This window comes from Alligator mississippiensis, chromosome 3, assembly GCF_030867095.1.
Source record: "Alligator mississippiensis isolate rAllMis1 chromosome 3, rAllMis1, whole genome shotgun sequence".
NCBI lineage: Eukaryota > Metazoa > Chordata > Crocodylia > Alligatoridae > Alligator > Alligator mississippiensis.
The window spans coordinates 125726571-125749367 of record NC_081826.1 but is presented as its reverse complement, the minus strand read 5'-3'; the positions used below and the strand labels follow the sequence as shown (position 1 = coordinate 125749367).

Below are 22797 nucleotides of genomic sequence, written 5' to 3'. Positions count from 1 at the left end.
TTTACGTGGCGAAAAAAAAAAAATCTCTCTATACAGATTTCATCAAATCCAAAAAGCAATTAGCCAATTGTGTTTACATAAGGCAAGCTTCCTATTTCTGTACTATCTAGTAGAGAAAACAGTCTGTTAATAATTTTTTTCTTAATACAAAATTTTACACTGCAGAGGAACTGTTCTGCCTTGCTTATGACAGTGAAACATTCCTCACTTCTACTTACTCATTTCAAAAAGGCTATTTTAGCTGAGGATTATGAATTTATCTATTTGAATATAAAGCAAGATCCTTTAGTTACCTGCATAAAATTAACCTGAAAGCTGCTCAGTGCTGCATATGTAAGATAAATACCAAATGATGCATTTTTCTTCAGTTAATGCAGGGGTGAAACTCACTTGGCCCCACAGGCCAGATGACTGACATGAGGCCTGTCTGTGGGCTGGATTGGACCCATAGACTGGTCCTGTGTGCTGGATCCAGTGCTGCACGCAGCAGCTACTCCAAGACATGCTGTTGGATCTGGCATGCTTGAATGGGTGCCATATGCAGCAAGGTGACTGGAATGAGTAATGCATGCAAGGTCATCTGGTACATCCCACGTGCATGTTGCTTGTGGGTCAACTCCGAGACCTACAGGCAGCACCAGGGACCAGATGAAAGGGCTCCATGGGGTGGATCCAGCCCACACACCATACCTTTAACGTCCATGAGTTAATGAGACGTATGTTTTAAAAGCTCCATCTCTGCATTTTGATGCATTCCCACACTTCCAATCCACCCTCTATCTATAAGCATTTACAGATGCACACACTTTTTACATATGTGACTAGTGTCATTAACTGAGAAGACACGAGCACATTAAGTGCACCCATAGCTGTTGGCAGCATCAGATCATGTATCAAAAACTAGTATAAATAGCTCAAGCAAAAGCATGTAAAAAACACAAGAAAAGGTTACCTTACCTGATCATCATTTTCATCTGAAAAGGTTATTGATGTAAGTTTGTAACTATTTTTCAATAAAAACTCGTTGACTAGGAAGTTTAGAGCTCTTTTTTCAAGAGGTTTGATTGGCTCCTGGGAAAAAAGAAAAACAAGAACTAAGTCTTAAACTCATCTTCACTGCAATTACTGTGACAGCTGCATGTTAATTGAAGTTACTGGGTCAATCACTGTCTGCCACCTACCTGAATTTCAGGACTTGATTTATAATTTTTTCGTTCCTGCAATGGAACTTCGTTTTCTGTTTAAAAAAAAAGGAAAAAAAAAGAAAAGAAAAGAAAAAAGAGGTAATACAATTTATTTTATTTAACATGGAAAGAGCACAGCTACTTCTACATTGTCAAAGCAGAAATACTAAGAAAAAGTTTTATGTACACCACCTGCAGCCTGAGTCAGGTTGGCTCGGAGGGCCTGAATGGTCTCCTTGGCTTTCCGTAGTTCAAACTCCAGGACTGGACAGGGATTTGGATTAAACACACACAGGCATCCAACCAAGGAAAGGGAAACAAAAATAAAATATAAAAAGCAAGGATGGGTGTGAAAAAAAATATACAGTTTGTATTAAACAGAAAGCATGCTGTCTTATGGAATTCATGAACACATGCAGCAGAGTTGGCCTGAAAGCAAACTGATGAACATTTTCCATAATTATATTATTCTAGAGTTAACCAAAGAAGAATTTCAAGCGGTCTGACAAGGAATGACTATAAATTATTGGATTATGTTTCTTTATTTTGCATTATGTTGAAGAAAGACTGAAATCTCTTCCCCTCTACTCCACCCTCAAATCTTGAAGTCCAAATATGCTCTGATCTTTTGGCCAAAACCAAATGGAGAGGCATAAACATAACGAGATTAACTAAAGAGTTAATGGAAGAAATCTGTACATGGCAAAACTGAAACCATTTAGAACTGCCTGGAATTACCAGCCATTAAAGGTATGTAATGATTTTTATCTTAATAAAGAAGTTAGACACCCCTGATTTAAAGCAGGAAATTAAAAGTGCCTAACTTACCTGGACCAGCAGACCAGATTGTGCCCAGATCCTGGCCAGAATATACTGAGAAATGTACAGCTAAACCACATCTAACTACAGTGCTCAAAGGAAGTTTGTAGCATAATGCCTGGCTTTCTTTCTTTAGTCTTAATAAATATTTCCAGTGGAAGTGTTACCCTATGCTACATGGCTAAACACCTAGGGATCAATTGGACTTGAGTTCAAACAAGAGATTCAAAGATAATATTTAGCTGTTCAGTCTCTACTATGAAATGTTGTAACGCTGCAACAACATTAACTCTAAGCAGTATTTGAATCAAGACACCTTTCCGTTGCCTTGGAAGTCATGAGCTCAAAGTCAGCACTGAGTAGGATGGTGCCAGTTTAATATAAACTTTGAACTTTCTTGAAGTTGGTAAATTCTCTCTTTCCAGTCATACTTAGAATGTCTGAGAAAACCTATTTTAGGGAACTTCCATTATATTCTTTTACCTTAGTGATTCAGCACGGCCAGGTACAGAGTTCATTGTGCATTAGTCTGAATAAAAGGCAGTCACATTTGGAAAACTAAAAATTATTATTATTTTTTATTTAGGAGAAACCAGCCCAGTATTTAACTAGAAATGACAAAACAACTATATACTTAGTGCCCGCTAAACAACTCCAGTTTAAATCTGTTTAAAGCTCATTTAAATTTGAATGTTCATGCATGGGTGGATCTAGGATTTAATGAAGGTGGGGTGTTGCATATTGGGGTAGGGGCTAGATCAGGGAGCAGGTGCAGGAAGGGGAGCCTTTCCCGTTGCCACTGTCCCCAGCTGACCTGGGCATAGGTGGGGGGGGCAGGAGAGGTGGGAAGAGGCATGGTAAAGAGGTATTCCTCTCACCTCATATGATTTGATAGGCACAAGGTTGGCTGCAGAGAGCAGCTGTGTGGGGTGCTACCCGCTGATGGGAACAGCAGTAGCAATGGGCAGGTTCCTCCTTCCTATGTCTGCTTCCTGCTCATCCATGCCCTTCTCCCGCCACACTGGCCGGGAGTAGACAGTGGAAGAAGGAACTGTCCCCTCACTGCCACAGTCCCTGTCCAAGCCTGGCAACCCATGCAGCTGCTCCCTGCACCTCTCAGTTGCAGCAGGGGAAAAGTGGCTCTGGAGTTTCCCTTGTACCCGTATCAACTGGTGACAATAGCAGAAGCAGGAAGGTTCCTCTTTCTAGCACCTGTTTCTGGCCAGCGAGGGACATGATAGGAAAGTGGCAGGGAGAGGAAACCTTCCCCCCCTCCCCACTCCCATGGTTGTAGTGCCCTGCTGAGCCCAACATACTGCAAAGCTGTAGCCTGTGGCTGCAGATAAACAGGAGGAGTGGTTCCTGGGCTCAGCTGAGGGCAGAGGTGACAGCTGACAAGTTCCCTCTGCAAAGGGGGGGGGGGAGGGAGGGGAGAGGGAGAAGAGTTGTGTGCACATGCAACTGCCCCCCCCACCAGATTTCCCACCTGTGTTTATAGGAAGCTTACAATGCTGCAGATACTTGTGATAAGCAAACAAATAGCTGTTCCACATAATCACTAATTAGAAACTTTTTGGGGGTGAGCCAAAGGATTTTTAAAATGATAGTGCGCTACAGAAATCAAGGTTCTCATTTAATTGGTGTTTATGTGCAGGATAGTATTCAGCTCTGGGAAAACAACTCTCAGATTGAACTTCCTTGCAGAACTTTTATTAATGAAAACACTACTCTAAGAGGGCATGGAAAAAAGATTCACTCAGTTTGCATTTATTCCGTCAAAACTGAAAGAGTAACTACAGTACACCACATTTAGTACATGGAAGTAAACTTGTTTGATGCACAGAATTTTACTGCAGCAATACAGAAGCACAACTGAAGATCTGATGATAAAGTATGTAAAAAAGATCTCTCTAGTAGTCAGCAATGTTGATCTGCAAATATTTCTGTGCAACAAAGTTTGAAACCGGTATGGTATGTGAAGTAACTAATCACTTAAGTACTTGCTTAAGCATGAATTAGAAAGTTACAGGTCAGGATTCTAAATAGTACACTTTATTTATTCATCTTCAGAAACTTTAAAAACATTTACAAAATAAATGGAGCTCAGATTAAAATACTCAAATGTGAACACTTACTTTTGTCAAAAGAATTATTTAAAAATATTGAAAAATATAAAAATTAATGTACAGAACAATTGCAGATCAGGATTGCCCTGCACCAGAATGATATAAATAAATGTTAAAAACTAAAAGAAAACTGTTAAAAAAAACAAAAAGAAAAAACACAAACTGGAGAAAAATCAGGAATCCCAACAAGGAGAACTGAAGCGGAAATAGGAGACGTATGACCAAAGGCATAGAAAGCCAAAAAACTCATATTGGACAAACCCATGTCAGACGGCAAGAATTAATTTTCATTCAACTGCTTTGGTGCAGAAAGACCATTTTGACTGTACCTGTTTGTTCCTCTCAAAACGGGTTACTCTGCTGCATGTTTCTCTTTAAACAGTGTAAGACTGAACACTACAAATATCTGAGGAGCATTACTTATTTTACAGTATATGATAGGCCATGGACAGACGTTATGTTTGTAGTACCACAAGTGCCACAGCACTCTGGAGTGCTGCCAAATGGAGAGCTAGTCTCGGTCCCACACTTGCCGACAGCCTGGTTTTTTGGAGGGGGGTGAGGGGAGCAGGCAGGCTGTGCTTTCCTGGAGTTGTACTCAATGACTCCCTTTTCCTCCTCTCCCCTCACAGAAGATTGTGGGATGGTAGGGGACCAAACAATCCCTACAGCGGACTGTACACAGATTACATGCAATACTACAAAAATACAATGCTACAGAGAAGTTCTTGCTTCATCCAGAAACATTTCTGTAGCACTTCTACCACTTTTGTAGCGAATGAACATCTGTAGCATTTCAAGGGCATATTCATGCTACAAATATAGCGTCTATCTATGGCTATAATGGCCACAAAACAGCATTGTTACAGTTAGAAACAGTAAGTAATGAAATCAGAAACCTAACTCTATTATTTCAATTTCCATCAGGCTGACAAAATTATAGTTTTCAGCAATCCAGAGACATCATTCAAGCCACAAATTCAGTTTTACTTTAAAAAGTACGTTTGCTTTTATTTATGCGTAAGGTCTTATAAGCCATTAGTCCAGAATATGTAAGACGACTTTAAAAAGAACATTTGATTTAAAAGAGAATTACACTTATTTCAGCAGTTGCTTATTTCTACAGAATTGTAAGTAGCAGGGCTGGAAGGGACCTCCAGAGGTCATCTAGTCCAGGGGTTCCCAACCTTTTTATGCTGCGGACCGGCAAACCGCAGATCAGCAGTGGGCATACTGTGGGCTAGCAGCCAACCCTTTTTTATACCCAGTATAAAGAAGGGTTGGCTGCCGGTCCACAGAATGCGAGTCGTTTCTGGACTTCCAGTCTGGCAGCCAAACCCCCTGTGGAGTAGGGTTTGGGAACCCCTGATCTAGTTCAACCTTGTCTGAGACAGGATCATCTCTATCCAAACCTTTCCATAAGAATCCTTGCCCAACCGATTACTAAACTCTACAAATTAATACTGTTGTACAGCTAGAAGACATAGCACCTTAACCTGCCAGAGGTAAAGCAAGGGGGGGAAGGGGGGAGGCGGCGGGAGTCTTGGTCAGTGTCCTACTGCTGCAGCAGTTGCTTAAATGCATTCAAGAGACACAAGAAAGACTGCCATTCCCCTCCTCCTCCAGAAGGAAGGCAACAGAGGAAGGCAAAAGAGCCTCATAGTCCATACCAATTCCAAATGTTTTGTTGTTGAATCTTTGCCATACTACACTGTTCAGCATTAAAAGTTTGCTGATGGTTACATCTCTGTATCTCAGGAGAAATTTATTCAATAGAAAAAAAAAAAGCCAAGCAGCCTCATTTCTGGGTGAGAACCACTGGCAAATATGACAGTTTTTTATTTAAATAGTGACCTATTGCCTATATCGTATTATCAAGGCAGCTGATGAACACTGGAAACACCCTACCAATGAACTGAAGGAGCCTATTAGATCAGTGGTGCTCAAAACTTCTGGTTTCGTGGGCTGGCTAAGTGGCACGAGGCCAGTCTGTGGGCTGGATTCCTATCTGACTGTGGAGGCTCCCCACAGGTCTGCACATTCGGGCTGCAGGGAGTGGTGGTGGTATTAACTGTTGCAGCTCTGGAAGCAGCAACAATTAATGCTCCCACTGCTTCCCTGCTGCTCAATTTCTGGACCCATGGGGAGACCTACAGGCTAGATGTTGAGCACTACTGCACTAGGTGCATAGTGCCATGTTGGACAGAGCTCCTAACAGAAGTAAGCCCATCCTGGGAGGAAACAACCAACAGCTGGGGCTGAGAGAGAGCAATCTATGGAAGTCTACCAGTTTGGTAGGGTGGGGGTGGGACTTGTAAACATGCTGGAGTCAAGTTTCCTCTGACCTCTGTCAAGGAAGCAGAGGGTCAGGTGCTAGAGGCCAGAAGTTGGCTAGTCTTCTTGCAGGAGAGAATTGCTCACTACGCAATTCTAATTCACTAACTCAATGGTTTCCGTCTGGGCCAAGAAAATATAATTCATGAAATGTAAATGCTCAAACTGGCTTGGTGACCGCTTCTTGGGGAACCACCAAACCAGAAAAAACACATGCTTCTTATTAGTACATATTCCATTCAATTACATCAGTGCAATTTCACACTTGTGAAACAGTTTCAGCCTTTTCCTGCAACACTTATATAACAATGTAAAGGGAGTTATTAAGCACTTCAATACCTTTTATACATTGTGAAACCATTACTGGCATTCTGGACTTTCCAGAAGAGAACACTATCCAAACTACTTTTCTTTTTAAAAGAAAGTGATTTTAGATGTTATCATGTATATATGTCCAACTGTCCTTCCAATCAAAGGTACTATTACAGTTTTTTTCCTTGACTGCCAGATTCACGAACTGCTCCTTGTACATCAAAAGTAACAAAAAAAGATCTTCAGGCTAAATTATACCTTCAAAATAAATTCCCCAATTACCTTCAGTACGTTTGCACATACCTTATTTACCCAAATCCAAGATGACTGAATTTAAGATGATCCCAGCCAATAATTCGATCCTATACACGGAATACTTATAACTTTGTTACAATTTTCCACGTATAGAATCTAATTATTGGAGAGCTGCCTTAAATTTGTTTCTTCACACCACTGCAGCACGGAAATCAGTGGCAGGGGGTGAGGGGGCAGGTGGTGGAGCTTGATCCCTGCTTTTGGCTGCCCCACACCTTGTCCCCTGGTGTCTGTCTTTCCCCACCACTTGCCCCCCCGTGCCTTTGGTCCCCCTCCCCGCCAAACATACTCAATGCCCCATGCTGCAGAAGAGATGGAGCCTGTTGGAGCGAAGGTAAGTGGTGGGGGCATGGGGGCACGGGCAGAGGCTGTGGGATAGTGGAAGACAGACAGGGAATAGAAGGGGGACCTGAGGCTGTGGAGGGGGGCAGGGTGAAAAGAAGGCAGGCACAAAGGGAGCCAGGTAGCAGCTGGTTTGGGACCAAAGCCACAGCAGCTGCCTGCTCACCTGCTGTCTCGTATTTGGATCCAAGACAAGGGGCTTCCCCCTCTCCCCCCCCCCCCCACGTTAAATGGGGGAAAAAAACCTTGTCTTGGGTTTGAGTAAATACAGTATGTAACCAGAAGAAACAAAAATTTATCTTTGAAAATTAGGCACAAGTACTATTCAAACCCTGCTTTTTCTTCTTCTTTCCTGTGGTGCAAATGCCAGCAAAGGATGCCGGGTAACCGTGGCATTATTAGAAGCACTACAGGAGATGGCAACACCTGAGGACAGCAAATGTAACTAAAATGAGCTAGACAAGAACGGTATAGCAGCTTGCCACAGGACAAACTGGAGAGCAGCACTATCAGCTTGTGAAATCACTGACAAGTGAATAGGAAGATTTGAGTTGCCCAGTAAATAAGTAATCAAGATATGACATTGAAATAGTAGTAAGAGAATCAGTCAACAAGAGAGGAGCAATGCACTCGGAAAGACCTAGGCAGCAAGAGAAACAGGCCTTCAGGTCCAGCCCTTAGGGGAAGGTTTGCTTTGAAGAAACCAGGTGGGCAGAGAACTGCTTGGCAGATGGCTTTTGAGCTTAAGCCAAGTACATGAAGAGAGAAAACCTAAGCTATTTTGAAGACAGGCAGTTCAGACACATTGCAGAGTTGCCAACTATTTTCTTGCAAGTATTATATTACTTATAACTCCATTTCCTGGAATTATGTGATTACATAATACCAGCATAACCCTGCTTATGTTATGCATATTTAGCTATGGTTATACTTTGTTATGGTAACTTTGTGTATTGGTGGTAAGGACCAGAAGGGCCCCTTGTAGTGGGCCTCCCTACTTAGCCCCTGTCATTGTTGGCTGGCATGGGTGGTAAAGCCTCTGGGTGGCAGCCCTGGGCAAGTCTCCTTTTCCAACCGACTGGCCTAGGTTGTAGCTTCCCTGGGTTGGTTTGCCAGTGACTGAGAGACTTAACTGCTTGGTGTTTCAGTTAAAGTTTAATAGATAGAGTCTTCTTTAAGGTTGTCAGCCTCTTCCCCGTAATAAACCTGGTTTTAATTGAAGGTTGCTTGCTGTTCATATTTATTTTCCCAGGTTACTAAGCACTTGAGCCAGACATAGAAACTGTGTTGAACTCCTACATTTGAACCTGGTCCTTGTTGTTGCCATTCAGTGCCATTAAAGAGACTTCTAGACATCAAGGCTCCTGAAAACATCTCAAGACTCAAGCTAGAAGACAAATGAAACTTGACATTTAACAACTGTTTCTGGGATCTGACTCGTGATGATAATAAAGCACCGAACCAACTGAGGATTACTGGAAAAGTAAATCTCTAGGGTCCTAAGTTTCCTTTGAGTTACAAAATAGGTTAAGGGTTGGATTAGCAGACCTGAATTCCCTAAAACGGGGGTTAGTAACCTATGGCCACCAGGCTGGATCCAGCCCAGGAAGCTAGGGTTTCAACAGCATTCAGTGGTGGGGCTACAGGGAGCCAAAGAGCTACTGACCTATCTCACTACTCTGTGTTACATACAAGTCATGGAGCACATAATCCTCAACAGAATGGAGAAGATCATTGATCCCCAGCTCCCAAAAGAACAAGTTGGCTTTCAGGAAAAGTGGCGTACCACTAACCAAGTTACATTACTCACATTTGACATTGAAACAAAAAGACACAGAAGGCACAAAACGGGCGCAGTCTCTAGTCAAACTTACAGCTGCTTATGATACTGTAAGACACCAAGGCTTCAAACTGCACTCTATGATGCCCGACTCCAAGCTACGTGTTTTCATCATGACAATGATCTTCAGCAGATAATTCAAACACACTACCAGCCAAGGAAAAAAAAGAAGAGTACAAACTCTGAAGAATGGAGTCTCCGTAAGGGTCAGTGCTAGCACCAATACTTTTCAATGAATACACCTCAGACTTTCCACATAAAACATCTAAGCCAGGGGTCAGCAACATTTTCAGGCAGTGCCAAAAACACCTGCAACCTCGACTTGTAAGATGTTAGCGCGCCAGGGGCAGATGGTGGGGGAGGCACAAGGGGCCTAATCACTGTTGTGGCAGTGCAGCCCCAGCCCCACACCTCGGCATCTACCCTGAGGCATGTGTGCCAAGCAAAATGCTTTCGCCAGCAAATCTGGTCATCTCACCTGACGGTAAAGCTGACATATTCAACAATTTCTTTGCCTCCATATTTCTGAGGAGGGACCTGGATATATCCCCCACTGGCCCCCCCTGAAGGCCCTGTGGGTGGCACACCCAGGCCTAGGGTTAATGAAGACCTTGTCAGGGAACTTCTGGAGGGACTAGATGTATTTAAATCTGCAGGTCCTGATGATCTCCACCCCAGAGCGCTGAAGGAACTAGCAGGGGTCATTGCGGGACCTCTGGCACAGCTCTACGAGCACGCATGGCGCTCAGGCAATGTGCCAGAGGACTGGAAAAGGGCCAATGTGGTCCCCATCTTCAAAAAAGGGAGGAAGGAGGACCCAGGAAACTATAGGCCTTTGAGTCTTACCTCAGTCCTGGGGAAGCTTTTCAAAAGAATAATCCTGGCACATGTCGAGGAAGGGCCAGCAGGGGAGGTTATGCTCAGGGGCAACCAGCTTGGGTTCATTAGGGGCAGGTCTTGTCAAAACAACCTGGTGGCCTTCTATGACCAGCTCACCAAGTCCTTGGATGCAGGTATCACGGTGGATATAGTCTTTCTGGACTTCAGGAAGGCCTTCGACACTGTCTCTCACCCCATTCTCAGTAAGAAACTAGGAGACAGTGGTGTTGATGCCTACACAGTCAGATGGGTCACTAACTGGCTGGAGGGCCGCACCCAGAGTGTGGTGGTGGATGGGTCTTATTTGACCTGGAGGGATGGGGGCAGTGGGGTTCCCCACAGCTCGGTCCTCGGGCCTGCGCTATTCAACATCTTCATCAGTGACTTGGCCGAGGGGGTAGAAAGCACCCTGTTCAAGTTCGCGGATGACACTAAGATGTGGGGTGAAGTGGGTATGCTAGCAGGAAGGAACAGGCTGCAAGTGGATCTAGAAAGGTTACAGGGGTGGGCCGAAGAGAACAGGATGGGTTTCAACACTGACAAGTGCAGGGTACTGCACCTGGGGAGGAAGAATCAGCAGCACACCTACAGGCTGGGGAACTCCCTTCCCGCCAGTGTTGAGACAGAAAAGGATCTTGGAGTCATCACTGATGCCACAATGAACATGGGCCGACAGTGTGGGGAGTCGGTCAGGAAGGCCAACCATACCTTGTTGTGCATCCACAGATGCATCTCAAGCAGGTCGAAGGAGGTGATCTTCCCCCTCTATGCGACACTGGTCAGGCCGCAGCTGGAGTACTGTGTCCAGTTCTGGGCACCGCACTTCAGGAGGGTTGTGGCCAATATGGAGGGGGTCCAAAGGAGGGCCACCCGCATGATCAGGGGTCAGCAGGGCAGGCCCTACAAGGAGAGGCTGAGGGACCTGAATCTGTTCAGCCTCCAAAAGAGAAGGCTGAGAGGGGATCTAGTGGCAGTCTACAAACTAGTCAAGGGGGACCAGCAGGCATTGGGAGAGTCCCTGTTCCCCTGAGCAATCCCAGGAGTTACAAGAAACGGACACAAGCTAGCGGAGGGTAGTTTCAGGCTAGACATTAGGAAGCATTATTTCATTGTCAGGGTGGCTAGGATCTGGAACCAACTTCCAAGAGAAGTGGTGCTGGCTCCTAACCCTGAGGGTCTTTAAAAAACGGCTGGACAAACATCTGGCCGGGGTCTTTGACCCCAGTACTCTTTCCTGCCATGGCAGGGGGTCAGACTAGATGATCTCCTCAGGTTCCTTCTGACCCTACCAACTATGAAACTCTTGGCACCCATGCCAGGGGTTGCCTACCCCTGATCCAAGCCACATATGTATGCTGATGATGTTGCCATAGTAGCCCAGGAAACTAACATGACAGAACTGGAAAAGACACTGAGTATGACATGGAACTTATTGCTATCTCCACAGGTGCTGCCTAAAGTTGAGTATCAATAATCAGTATCATTATCGCTCTTCCACTTGGACAATCGTTGAGCCAAGAGCACACTGAATAACAGGCAACCACATTTTTTCCCATGAGCATACCCCAACCTACCAAAGAATCGTATTAGACTGTTCCCTCACCTATAAATACAACATTCAGAAGGTCAACAGTAAAGTCTCTGCATGGGTAGTTGCCTTAACCTGTTTAGCCGGCATGACATGGGGTGTTAACTTCAGAGTGCTCAGAGCCACTGCACTTGCAATGGCATAAGCCCCATCAGAACACCATGCTTCTGTATCATCCAGTGTGCTGAAACTTGTAACAGGCTGCATAACTTACACACACACACAGATGTATTCCCTATCGTTTCAGGCATTAGACTGAATGATATAAGATGCTAGACCTTAACATCATTACTGGCAATAGATGCAAGAGATGATGAAAATCACATGCTCCCCCAACTGTTAACTGAAGACCTGAATAGACAGAGGCTTAAAACTCATAATCCATGACTACAGGAAGCCCACAAGCTCCAGGAAGAGATTGGAGATGTTGACCCAAGCCTATGGGCAGCTACAGAATGGGATGAATGCTGGGAAAGGTCAGACCTATTCCTACAGTATTTTATACCAACATCAAATGAGTCCAACATCGGGCACGAGAAGCATGGGTCAAGCTGAACAGACTGAGATCTGGAAACAGATGCTTCAAAACAACTGTGCACAAGATGAATATCTTAGACAGTCCCCAGTGTGAATGTGGTGCCCAACAAACACCACAGCACCTAATTGATAGCTGCAATCTTTACAAATGCTCAGAAGGAATCTGTGCATTGAGTGATAATATCAGACAGTGACTCATAGATTTGGAAGTTGGCATCTGACGCCACATGAAAGACAGCATTTGATGAAGTAAATTTGGGTTCACTAAAGCTTGTGCTCTCTATATAATCTTATTTAGTCTATAAAAGTGCATTATTACACTGCATTCTGACTGACTTCAGACTAACACTGCTGACTACCTGGGACTTCTGACTAACATGGCAACTAGGAGACTGTTCATGAGAACAGCAAATGCAGCCTAAGGTAAACCCCAGGTAGAACAACTATATTATGTAAATGAAAATGGTCACTTAAAGAAAGGGAAGGAAGAAGTAAACCTGCCAGAGAACTTATCAGAAGTAGCTGAAAAATAAGTAAAGGTCAGATGAAATAGATAAACCTATAAGATCATTCAAAAGAGGAAATGTGTAATTACCACCCATGGGGTACACAGAAGTTAGAGGGAGAAGGTAAATTATACTGAGGCATAAAATCACTGGCTATATTTAGTCCATGGTTTTCAGTATCCAGAAAGACTGTAAATATTTGTTTCCAGGCTTGTCCTCTCAAGACATTGTATACATTTTCCTTGCAGACAAAATTTGTCAGGTCAGAAATGTAGTGGTTGTGCTAGGAAAAGGTTCCCTTCCACTGCTGATGTGTGCAACAGATATTCTTAAAAACCTGGCTTCTGACAAAAAGTTCTTTCATTTTCACTAAGGTCAGGCAAAAGGAGGCAATCACTCAGACCTAGTCCCCAAATAACTTACAGAAATACATTCATAATGGTACTTTGCACAGCACTGTTATGTACTCTACTACTCTAGCCAGTAGTAATCTAGTGAGTACTAATACCCACATGGATAGCTGTGAAGGGGAACGAATGGTCAGAGAAGGAACTTTATGAACACAAAATAAAATTCCCATGGTCAAGTTCATAATCCAAAAACAGGGCACAACACTTACCCAAATTACCAGATTTCCAAACCTGTGGTCTTGATAGGGGGTTTCTAGCTATTGCATTTTCTAAAACCTTGAGATGCACACATCAAAAACTACTAAAAGGTTTCTATAGAGAAAATTAAAAATGAAATAGCCACTGGTCTTAGATTTTTGAGTTAGAGCATCTACTTTTTTAAATCTAGGATGTCATACATTACAATTTAAGAATCTTAAATTATTCTGTAGGAATGGAATATATTTTCATTAGCTGGTTAATTTATCATAATGAACATTAAGAGGAGAATTAATAACCCAATCATCTCTACAACAAAAGCTTTATTTCTCCCTCCCCCCCAATTAGATCTCAAAATGAAGTATGCAATTAAGTATCTCACTGAATGAATTTTCAAGTAAAGCAGGTCAGCTTCTGGCAATTTTCACCTTTCATACAGTTATCTTTAAGAACATGAATTGTGTCTCATACATTAGGCAATTTCCGATACACAGCTTTTGACATTTACACTTAAATTGGACACTGAAGCAGCTAAACAATTTTAAGGTATAATTTGGTTTGTCAGGGTTATCCACACTGCTAAGATTTCATGTCTTATACTTTATTCAATTAAACACACAATGAAAAAAAAAGTGTCACAATAAGAGTTCACTTAGCTTTCCTTGACCATATTCCTTAAAATGGCAGGCTCAGAGAGAAGAACTTGAGAGATTTTTTTCCTTTAGTTATTTTATTTAGGATGAAGAGGAATGGCAAATTTGAAATGCACAGGTCTGTTTTACAGGGCACTTCCTTTTCTGCTTATAACACTCACTTAAAGACCAAATACTTATATGGAAAATTAAATGAGAGAAAAAAGCAAGCAGATATCTTGAACCACTGTAATAAATACAAAATTAAGACTGGTGTTGTATACAATGGCAAAAGCAACAAGAAAAGGACATCATTTGGCAGATTTGCCAGTTTTGTCACAGTTTTCCAATGTGGCTATATAAAAAATCTAAAAAGCAACCAGCACACTTTTGGGTTTAAAAGTGATTCTCTAAGGGCCTATTTAACTACTTATGTTTCCTATCTTACAGCTTTCAAAGGTGACAACTAGAAAAATCAGTTAAAATTCATGTCTGTCTACAGAAATCCTTGAAAGGGAGAAACAACAGTACAAAAAGGTAACTAAAAATAGTTCAACCTAGCTCCTGCATGTTAGATTTTAAAATGATACTTTTCCAAAAGGCTGAAATTCTAACTCCCTCAGGCAGCTATGGTATCAGAATCTTTAATTAGATGAGAGGAAAGAACAAAGCAAGAAAACAAGGAGAAATAAGGTTAACACTCGGTCAAGCTTTTTTTAAAATTGAAAAAGGGGCTTTGTGGCTTGGAGATGCTTTAACTCTAAAAATAATATCTATTTGATTTTTTTTGTTTAAAGAAACTCAGTAAATGTAGAGAAATATCTTATTTCCTTTCCTTTGTTGGAATTAACACCCAGTATGACTATAAACACTTTAAAAAAGTACCCCTTTTCCTTGTGCAGTCAGTTTACCATTTGGGTAGATATTTCACTTAGCAACAGGAAATGAGAATTGTACTGCCTCTAATTAAACTGGAATTTCAAGCTGACTCAGTCCTCTGGAAAGATTTAAAAGGACACAGTTATACAGAAACATCATCCAATCCTTTACTTGGACCAAAACCAGTAATCAATTTTTACAGATATTAAGGAAATATTTTTGTGTCTTTCAACTGATGTGACATTGTACAGAAATGTGCCATACAACTCACAAATGTATTATATTATAGAAATGGGCAATAGTTTACTACACATTTGTCTAGTGGACTCCACTGCATTAGTAACAAATTAAAAGGAAGGTTCAAGACAACTAATACTATGTTACAGTGTGAAGAGAGAATATATCTGTTGCCCTCAATAATTTTAAAAGTGATCCTTATGGTAAAGACTGCCTTGATTTTAATAGAAGTTTAATTAATTTTATATTGGAGTGTTATCTAATTTTGTCATTAAGGTTTCTTCAAGACATGTATCTTAACAAAAGTAGAGGAATTATACAGTAAAGCCAATGCTCCGATTTTCATGTGAATTTCCCCTACATGAAAGTCTTACCAAATTTTCTGTGGTTGGAGAATAACATTTATCAACTGGGCAAAAAGTATTATAGTTCAGCAACTCCTTGCAACTTTTCAGCAGTTCTACAGAAAAAATCCAGTCTTTTGAAGTCTAGCACCTTCCAGATGCATTTTAAAATGCTGAATTGTATTTTATTTGAGACTCTGGGAAGGAAATGATTCTAAATAGCACACAAATGGGAACCTGGACAACACAATCATGTGGACAGGATTAAGTTCCATTTATATAATTGCAAGATATAAAATAAGTTATCTATAGCTCCAGGAAGTAGCATCAAGTCAAGTATATTACATTACATCTTATTTGGTTCTAGTTAATCCTCTCCCCTAGACCACCTCTGGACAGATCTTAAGATTCAGAGAGAGAAAGCAGGAGACAAAGTCATTGTGATAAGGCAGAATGGTGGTTAGAGAGCTTTGTGCCAAACTAGTTCAGCCCTGCTATAAAGTCAAACCAGTGGCAGGAGCTGGAGAGAGGAAAATAAAGGAAGATGGGATCAAGAGAGTGGAGCTCAGGAACTGAGAGTTGTCTGAAAGAGAGCTTGCTAGTAAATAGGAAAAGGAGATGCTGCTGCTGCAAGACTGTTTGGAGAACCCAACCCAGGATGATGAAAATGGGCCAAAAAGGGAACTGCAGGGTAATCACTAGACACTGCCCCATGCAGGTAGCTAGAGATACTTTAAAGGGCAATCCAGCTGGCTGTTCACAAGGGGTTAAATTTACAGCCTCTGGGCTCCCACCCTGCCACTGCTCTCTCTACTCCTCTAGATGCAACAGCAGCATTTCCATTCCTTCCTCCTGTAGGGGTGGCATGGTGTGGTGCAGCAGGGGAGCCCATGGCTTAGAAGCTAAGTGGTTGCCTGTGGTGTAGGATGGTGGGGGAGGCAGGGGGGTGGGAGAAGGGAGCGTCTATGCAGCATGTAGTCTGGGAGGCATATGGTTCATATTGTGGCAGTGTACAAGGTGCGCAGCCCTAGGCCACTTAAATGTAAGACAGCCCTGCATTACAACAAAGGAATTACTTGGTTTTGATTGTGATAATGTTGGGCTAATTTGGATGTAGGCTAGGCGTTGGATGGGAAGTATTTGATGGACAATCAAACACAGATCCTTATTACACAAAGCTTCTTGACAGGTAGGCTTCACTAAATTAGATTATTTCCTCAAGACTAGACCAGGGAAGGCATGACAGATGAATTCTGTACTTCTGAGAACTGCATAAACAAACTAGGTGCTTATCATCAGCTCGCTCAATAGGTAAACACTTGCCTATCGAACATAAGTTTTAGATAAGGAAGGAATAGCTACTCTCAAAATGAACAATGTTATAACACGGTTAAGATTCTACTCTGATTGTGAAAGGGAGATGTCTGTAGAGCATCTAATGCATTATGAGGGCTGTGTACTTGGAGGTACATTTTGCTTCTTTTTGTTCATATGAAATTATCAGTTACAACTTAGACGGTATATTTGAAAAAAAATGTGGAATAAAACTGACACAAATTAAACCACAGTGAAATTTAACACATTTGCTATGCGGAAATCATGAATTTACAAGTCTTGCTGCCAAAAATGGAAGCCATATGGCAAGCTTAATATTCTAGGACTTCCACCCCACATGAAAAGTCTTACTCACCTGCTACTCGCTCATCTGTCTCCCTGTTTCCATCATCAGAGTATCTTGCAAAGTCTAAGGAATCGAGAGTACTGATGCTTCCAGCTCGATCTACAAGTGGGGGAAATAAAAGGAATTTAACCATGGGTGAAGGGGTGGGAGTGGTCTGAAGCCTAAAGATTATTCTCCGATTGGACTGGTACAAAATCTTGGTCTCCATAATGACTCAAACATTTTTAAAAGAAATCTGTGTCTTTTAAGATTAAAATACTACCATGACCTGAACAAGGTATCCAGTTCATCCATGTAGCAGGATGGGCTACAGAAAATAATAAAACCATAAAGAAAAAATATTTAATATTCAGACTATCATTATGCTGTCAGGAAAAAAAAAAATTTCTCTTGTCCACAAAACAATCCCTTCGGTTTTCTTTCAAATGCCACAAAGATTTAGTTGTTTAGTCGTACCAGATCTGACTGTATTACATAGCACCTCCCACCACAACCCTCTTGAATCCAAGCACACAGTATAAGAATACAATCACCTTAAACATGAGTTTCTAATGAGATACAGATCTGCAGCTGCCACAATCTTTTACCTCCTTCCCCTTTGAATATTTTAAGGCACATCAGCCATATGGTAACTAGAATAAATGTTTCTTTAAAATATTTCTTAACGTTAAGCAGAAACATTTCAGGCAATGCATACATACCTGAACTTACATTTGATAATTTTGCATGATGTTAGTTACAGTATGAACTAGAGCACAGCTCATACCACAAAAGTAAAATTAAACTCAAAGGAATAACACTAAAATAAGATTCTAATTCCACTTTTGTTTTAAGCTTAATATATTTGCCTTAAAAACAATATATATGTAATCAGCAGAAGTGACTGAAGTCTTATACACCACTCACTTTTAATAAATATTTTTCTTTTCCCCCCCCCTTTTTCCTTTCTTTTCTCTCTCTCTCTTTTTTTTTAGGATGCATACTATTTATTTCAGTTGTAGTGGCACCCAAAATGCCCTAAAAGTTTTGAGGTGATATAAGCAGCCCTGCAGAAAAGTTAATTTTAATTGTCAATAACTGACAATCATCTACCAAAAGGAACAGTCCTATTGTCAAGGAGATAGAAAAACTGTTTTTTGGCAACTTAAAAAAAAAATAAAAAATCAACAAGCACTGAAATAGTCTCTACCCCAAAAAGTCCAACTAACAGGCACCAACCATTTGAGGAATGGGGGAGAAAAAGGGAATCACAGAATAGAAGGACTGGAAGGGACCTGTAAGATCATCAAGTCCGAGTCTCTGCCATGGGCAGGTTACCCCTGACATACTTGTAGGCAGCTATCAAGTCACCTCTCAGTCTTCTCTTATGCAGACTGAACAAACACAGTTCCCGGAGTCTCTCCTCATAGGGCCTGTCCTCTAATCACACAGATGGTCCTTCTCTGTACCATTTAGAGCTTATCCACATCCTTCCTGAAGTGTGGTGCCCAGAATTAGATAGATATGAAACTTTAAGAAAACAAATTTGAGTTTTGCTAAAACATACAAAGATTCTTCTCTTTTCTTATAGATGTAAATGTACAATAAGCTTAAAGCACACATTTATATTCATGCATACAGACCATAATAAAAGAACATTAAGGCAAGTCTGTCCAATCTAGCAAAGCACTGTTAGGCATTGCCAGAATTAAAGTTGCCTTTGCAACCTTAGTTCAGCTGCCTTGTAGAACTACATTTCAGTACATTAGTTATACTTTTTTTCCTATCAGGTCTGGCCTCAGTGAATCTGCAGAAAAGACTATGCTCCCTAGATGAGCATCTATTCAATGTTCTGTTTAGTTTTTCTTCCTTGTTAATTATTTACATGTGGTCCTACTGCCTTATTTACTACCTACTATTCAAACACCACACAGAAGACAAGATTTATTAAATCCCCTCTCCGGGAACTCTGTGCAGCTCATGGATATAATATGAGCGCTTTTAAAACATTAACTTACTCTTTACAACACCTCAGAGAGAAGGTGTGAAAATAGCGGTTTATAGATGCAGAACCAATTCAGAAAGTTTAAGTGGCATCAAGAGTATCCACTAGTATCTAATGAGATGCTGAGAACCATTTTTTTTTAAAGCAAAGTTTGTTGTATGTACCACCTTATGTTCAAAGCACTGTTCCCATTGCTTTCATTTGCAGCTATTCTGTATTTCAGACCTTAGGGCTTGAAGTCGGGTGCTAGTGAAACAGATGCAACAAATAGTGACCACTTGTGAAAAGTGGCTTAAACGATTTGTCCAATGGGGATGAAACTGAATTCTCCAGGGCAGTGTTCTATTGTCTTAATTCCAAAATATTCAAATCTTCTCTTAAAAGACTTTCATCTCATTCCAGCTTTTCTGACCAAGTGAAGTAGAAGCCATGTAGAAAATAGCATGGTGGTCAGTCACTAAAGACTATCAAAGAGTGCCCGCACAAGAGAGTTATTTAAGGTTTCACAGGAAAGCTTAATTTTGGTACTACCTGTTTTTTCAGTGCTTGACTTTACAAATCTTAATAATCTTTTAACCTGAGTTTTTAAAAATACCAAAGACAGTCCCTAGAAACTGCATAAAATCATGTATCAATACCTTCACTAGTCATCAGTGGGGCTGGAACTTACAGATCTACTGTAAAAACCTCTTCTACTTGACCTAACAGGCTGTTTACTCTTTGCATGGATTGCTGCTGAAGGGGTAAGAGATGGACTTTGCTAGCACAAGGTCAGCTATGCACAGGAATCCTAGGTTCCAATTCCACACTTAGGACAGGTGCGTGCTCTCACAGCATTTTTCAACCCGTGGGTTGTGACCCAGAAGCGAGCTGCAAGAATATATGAAAGGGTTGTGAACAAGCTTTAAACATGGATCAACAAATTTTAAAAATGGATTCTCCTTTAAAGCAGAAAAACATAGGAAATGGGCTTTTCCCTTGCAGGCTGGAAGAGGTCAAGCCTGCGAGGGGCTCCTTGGGACCCCTCCCAGCCCACACCCCCACCTCATACTGGGGGGCTGGGCCCTGGGGGCAGCAGGTCAGGAACGAGGGGCACTGGGTCAAGACTGGCATTTACAAATGAGTTCTAGTACAATAAGGTTGAGAACCACTTGCCTAGCAGACAAATCTTCTGCTCATTCTTAAGCTTTACCTCTTCTGCCTGTCCCCACTCCCTTCTCTGCACTTGAGGCAGCATATAAATCAAATAAATATATTAAAAATAAAGTTAGCCTTGTGCAGAAAGTCCAGCCTTCTGCTTCCTGGCTCCATGTCTGATAAGTTTCCTCTCTCCCTCCAGCACAAATTCTCTCAACTCTGCTGGCTGCCTGTCTTTTGCATTAGACTTTCAATTTAGTTTCAGTCACTCCAACCTGCAAAAGCCTTTTCCCAGGCTCCCTGCCCAGGCAGTGCACTAGTTCTCCCTCCATAATCTAGCTCGGCAGACAGAGCTGTTTCCCCAGTTTCCCTTCAATCCTGCACCAGACCCAGATCCAGCCCTAGCCCCGATTTTTCTGCACAAGGCTGGACAACTTCTTCTTTCATGTTGCCTAACACTAACATGGTGAACACAAAGCATATTACACATACAGGCTGCGTGAGTCTCTTCTGGTATCTGCCATATAGCAACAAAGAACTGAAATTGTAGGAAGTCTCAGCCCTGTCTTAGACTATTCTCAGCACAGACAGGATCTTCAGAGATTCTGCCCACAAAGGTTTAGGAAGTCTAAGTGTGTGCACTGCTTTTCAAAGCTTATAAACCGACTACATTGGGGTGAACTTTCATGGGAACAAGAGGCATACATGAGTTGCAAAAGCCATACTCCTACACCACAATTCAAGTTCAGGGTGCTAAAATTCCCAAGACAAGGTTGTCTGAGCTCAAGTGTGCGCCAAAACATTTCCCCACAATGCTTGTTCTCTAACGACCAAACTGAACTTTTTCAACTGAATGTTTCCAGAAGTTCAGCCTAAGGTTGATACCGACACAGTGTCAACCCAAATGTCCCATAATGTTTTAAGATGCTTAAAATGGGTCCTATAAGAGGACATTTTGAGCTTTTTAAAATAGGCAGTATTTTCAACCCTACATATAATTTGACGTAATAAGGGATTTCTTTTCCTATTATGTTCATGATTACCAGGGATATTATTGTGCAGGTGGGATTTCTGACAAATTCCATCTGCTTCACTACAGAATGAACTTTGGAGGGCTGACATTACCTTGCACTTGTTTGTCCTGTTTGTTTTGCCACCAGAAACCTGTCAGAATGCAGAAATAGTTCTGATATTTCTCTCTTATATTTTAATGTTCCAAGCTCAGTAATAAGTAAAATAATACTTTAAAAACCACTCTCATTGTACTACTTTTTCACATGTAAAGTACCAAGAATCAATCTATGCAAGTCACACAGTTAGAAAGAATGACTGGGTGGTCTCAAGCAAGTTTCTGGGGGACAGGCACATTACTACTACTGCTGTACATACTTCTATAGAATTTGTCACTATCTCTGGGTGTTAAATGTTTTCTGGGGCATGGCTACCTTCACAACTGATGATGGTTTAATCAGGGCTGAGTCTACCTTGAGCAAGGGGTTGGACTCTAGATGACCTCCTGAAGTCTCTTCCAAGCCTAATTTTCTATGATTCCTAAGTAAATAAGATAGACAGGGTGAGTCAATTTCATGATTTTTTATGTTTTCAGGGAATGAAAGACTTGCCTCAAATTGCCCATATTGTTGAAATGATTTCCTTCTAATAGCTCTACATTTTCACTTGTAATCCCTTTGTGAATTTTGGTTCAAAGTGTTAATTGATATGAAGGGAAGAAGCTGTTGCAAGAACTAATTGTAGCTGGCCTTTTCATACAGTTGTAGGTGGGGAGCAGAGCTTACTTTGGAAATGTGCAAGTCTAATTGAAAAAAACAAAGAAAAACAGATGTTGGGCAGCAAAATTCTCAGGGAATGAGTAAGTAGAAACAATGTTAATATATTTTAACAGCAATTAACTTCCTCTTCAAAACCGGGACTACAATGATCATTACATTTGCATTAATGTTACCTTATGGCAACTATTTAACAGCTACAGCATAAAATTGATCAGAACTTCTGGATTTAAAAATTCACCTCCTATCTCAGTAACATACTCTGCACTTCCAGCTTTACTGTACAAGTTAAAACACAGATGATGTTTTGTAGTGTACAATGTTTGGACACTTTTGCAGGCTGGGTAAAGTGTCATTAGAGACAGCTAAGAAACAATCCTGGTTAACTTCCCTTGTTGGCAGTCACCGAGTATGCTTACCCTGCAGACTACACTTTACTGTACAGATACCCTAACTAGCTGGCGTGACAGAAGCAGAAGCAGTCTTGTTACAGCAGCAGAAACCCATGTCTGCTAATTACCCTGCAAAGTAAAAATTAGTCTACAAGGAGGTCCATTTTGAAACAACTAAATTGCATCCTTTTTCCAAGCCAGGTTTTTAAAACTAATATTGGCTTTTTATACTTACCTGAAGTCTGAAGCATAGGCATAGCCTCAGAGAACCAATTTTAGGGTGAGAACAGTCTCTATTATATGTAAAAACTCTACAAGAATGGAGCTGTAGACC

The 22797-nt window shown here is 41.4% G+C and overlaps 1 protein-coding gene across 6 annotated transcripts in view; it reads right to left on the bottom strand.

Annotated features, from left to right (window-relative positions):
- RELCH (RAB11 binding and LisH domain, coiled-coil and HEAT repeat containing) overlaps positions 1-22797 on the bottom strand; it is a 139138-nt gene that overhangs the window by 98146 nt on the left and 18195 nt on the right. For all 6 annotated transcript variants that reach the window (XM_019490375.2, XM_019490376.2, XM_019490377.2 and 3 more), the window contains exons 2-5: positions 17173-17262; positions 1377-1448; positions 1182-1237; positions 958-1071 (exon numbers count right to left, since the gene is read on the bottom strand). In XM_019490375.2, the coding sequence (XP_019345920.2) occupies positions 958-1071; positions 1182-1237; positions 1377-1448; positions 17173-17262 (332 nt within the window). The remainder of the gene's footprint in view (positions 1-957; positions 1072-1181; positions 1238-1376; positions 1449-17172; positions 17263-22797) is intronic.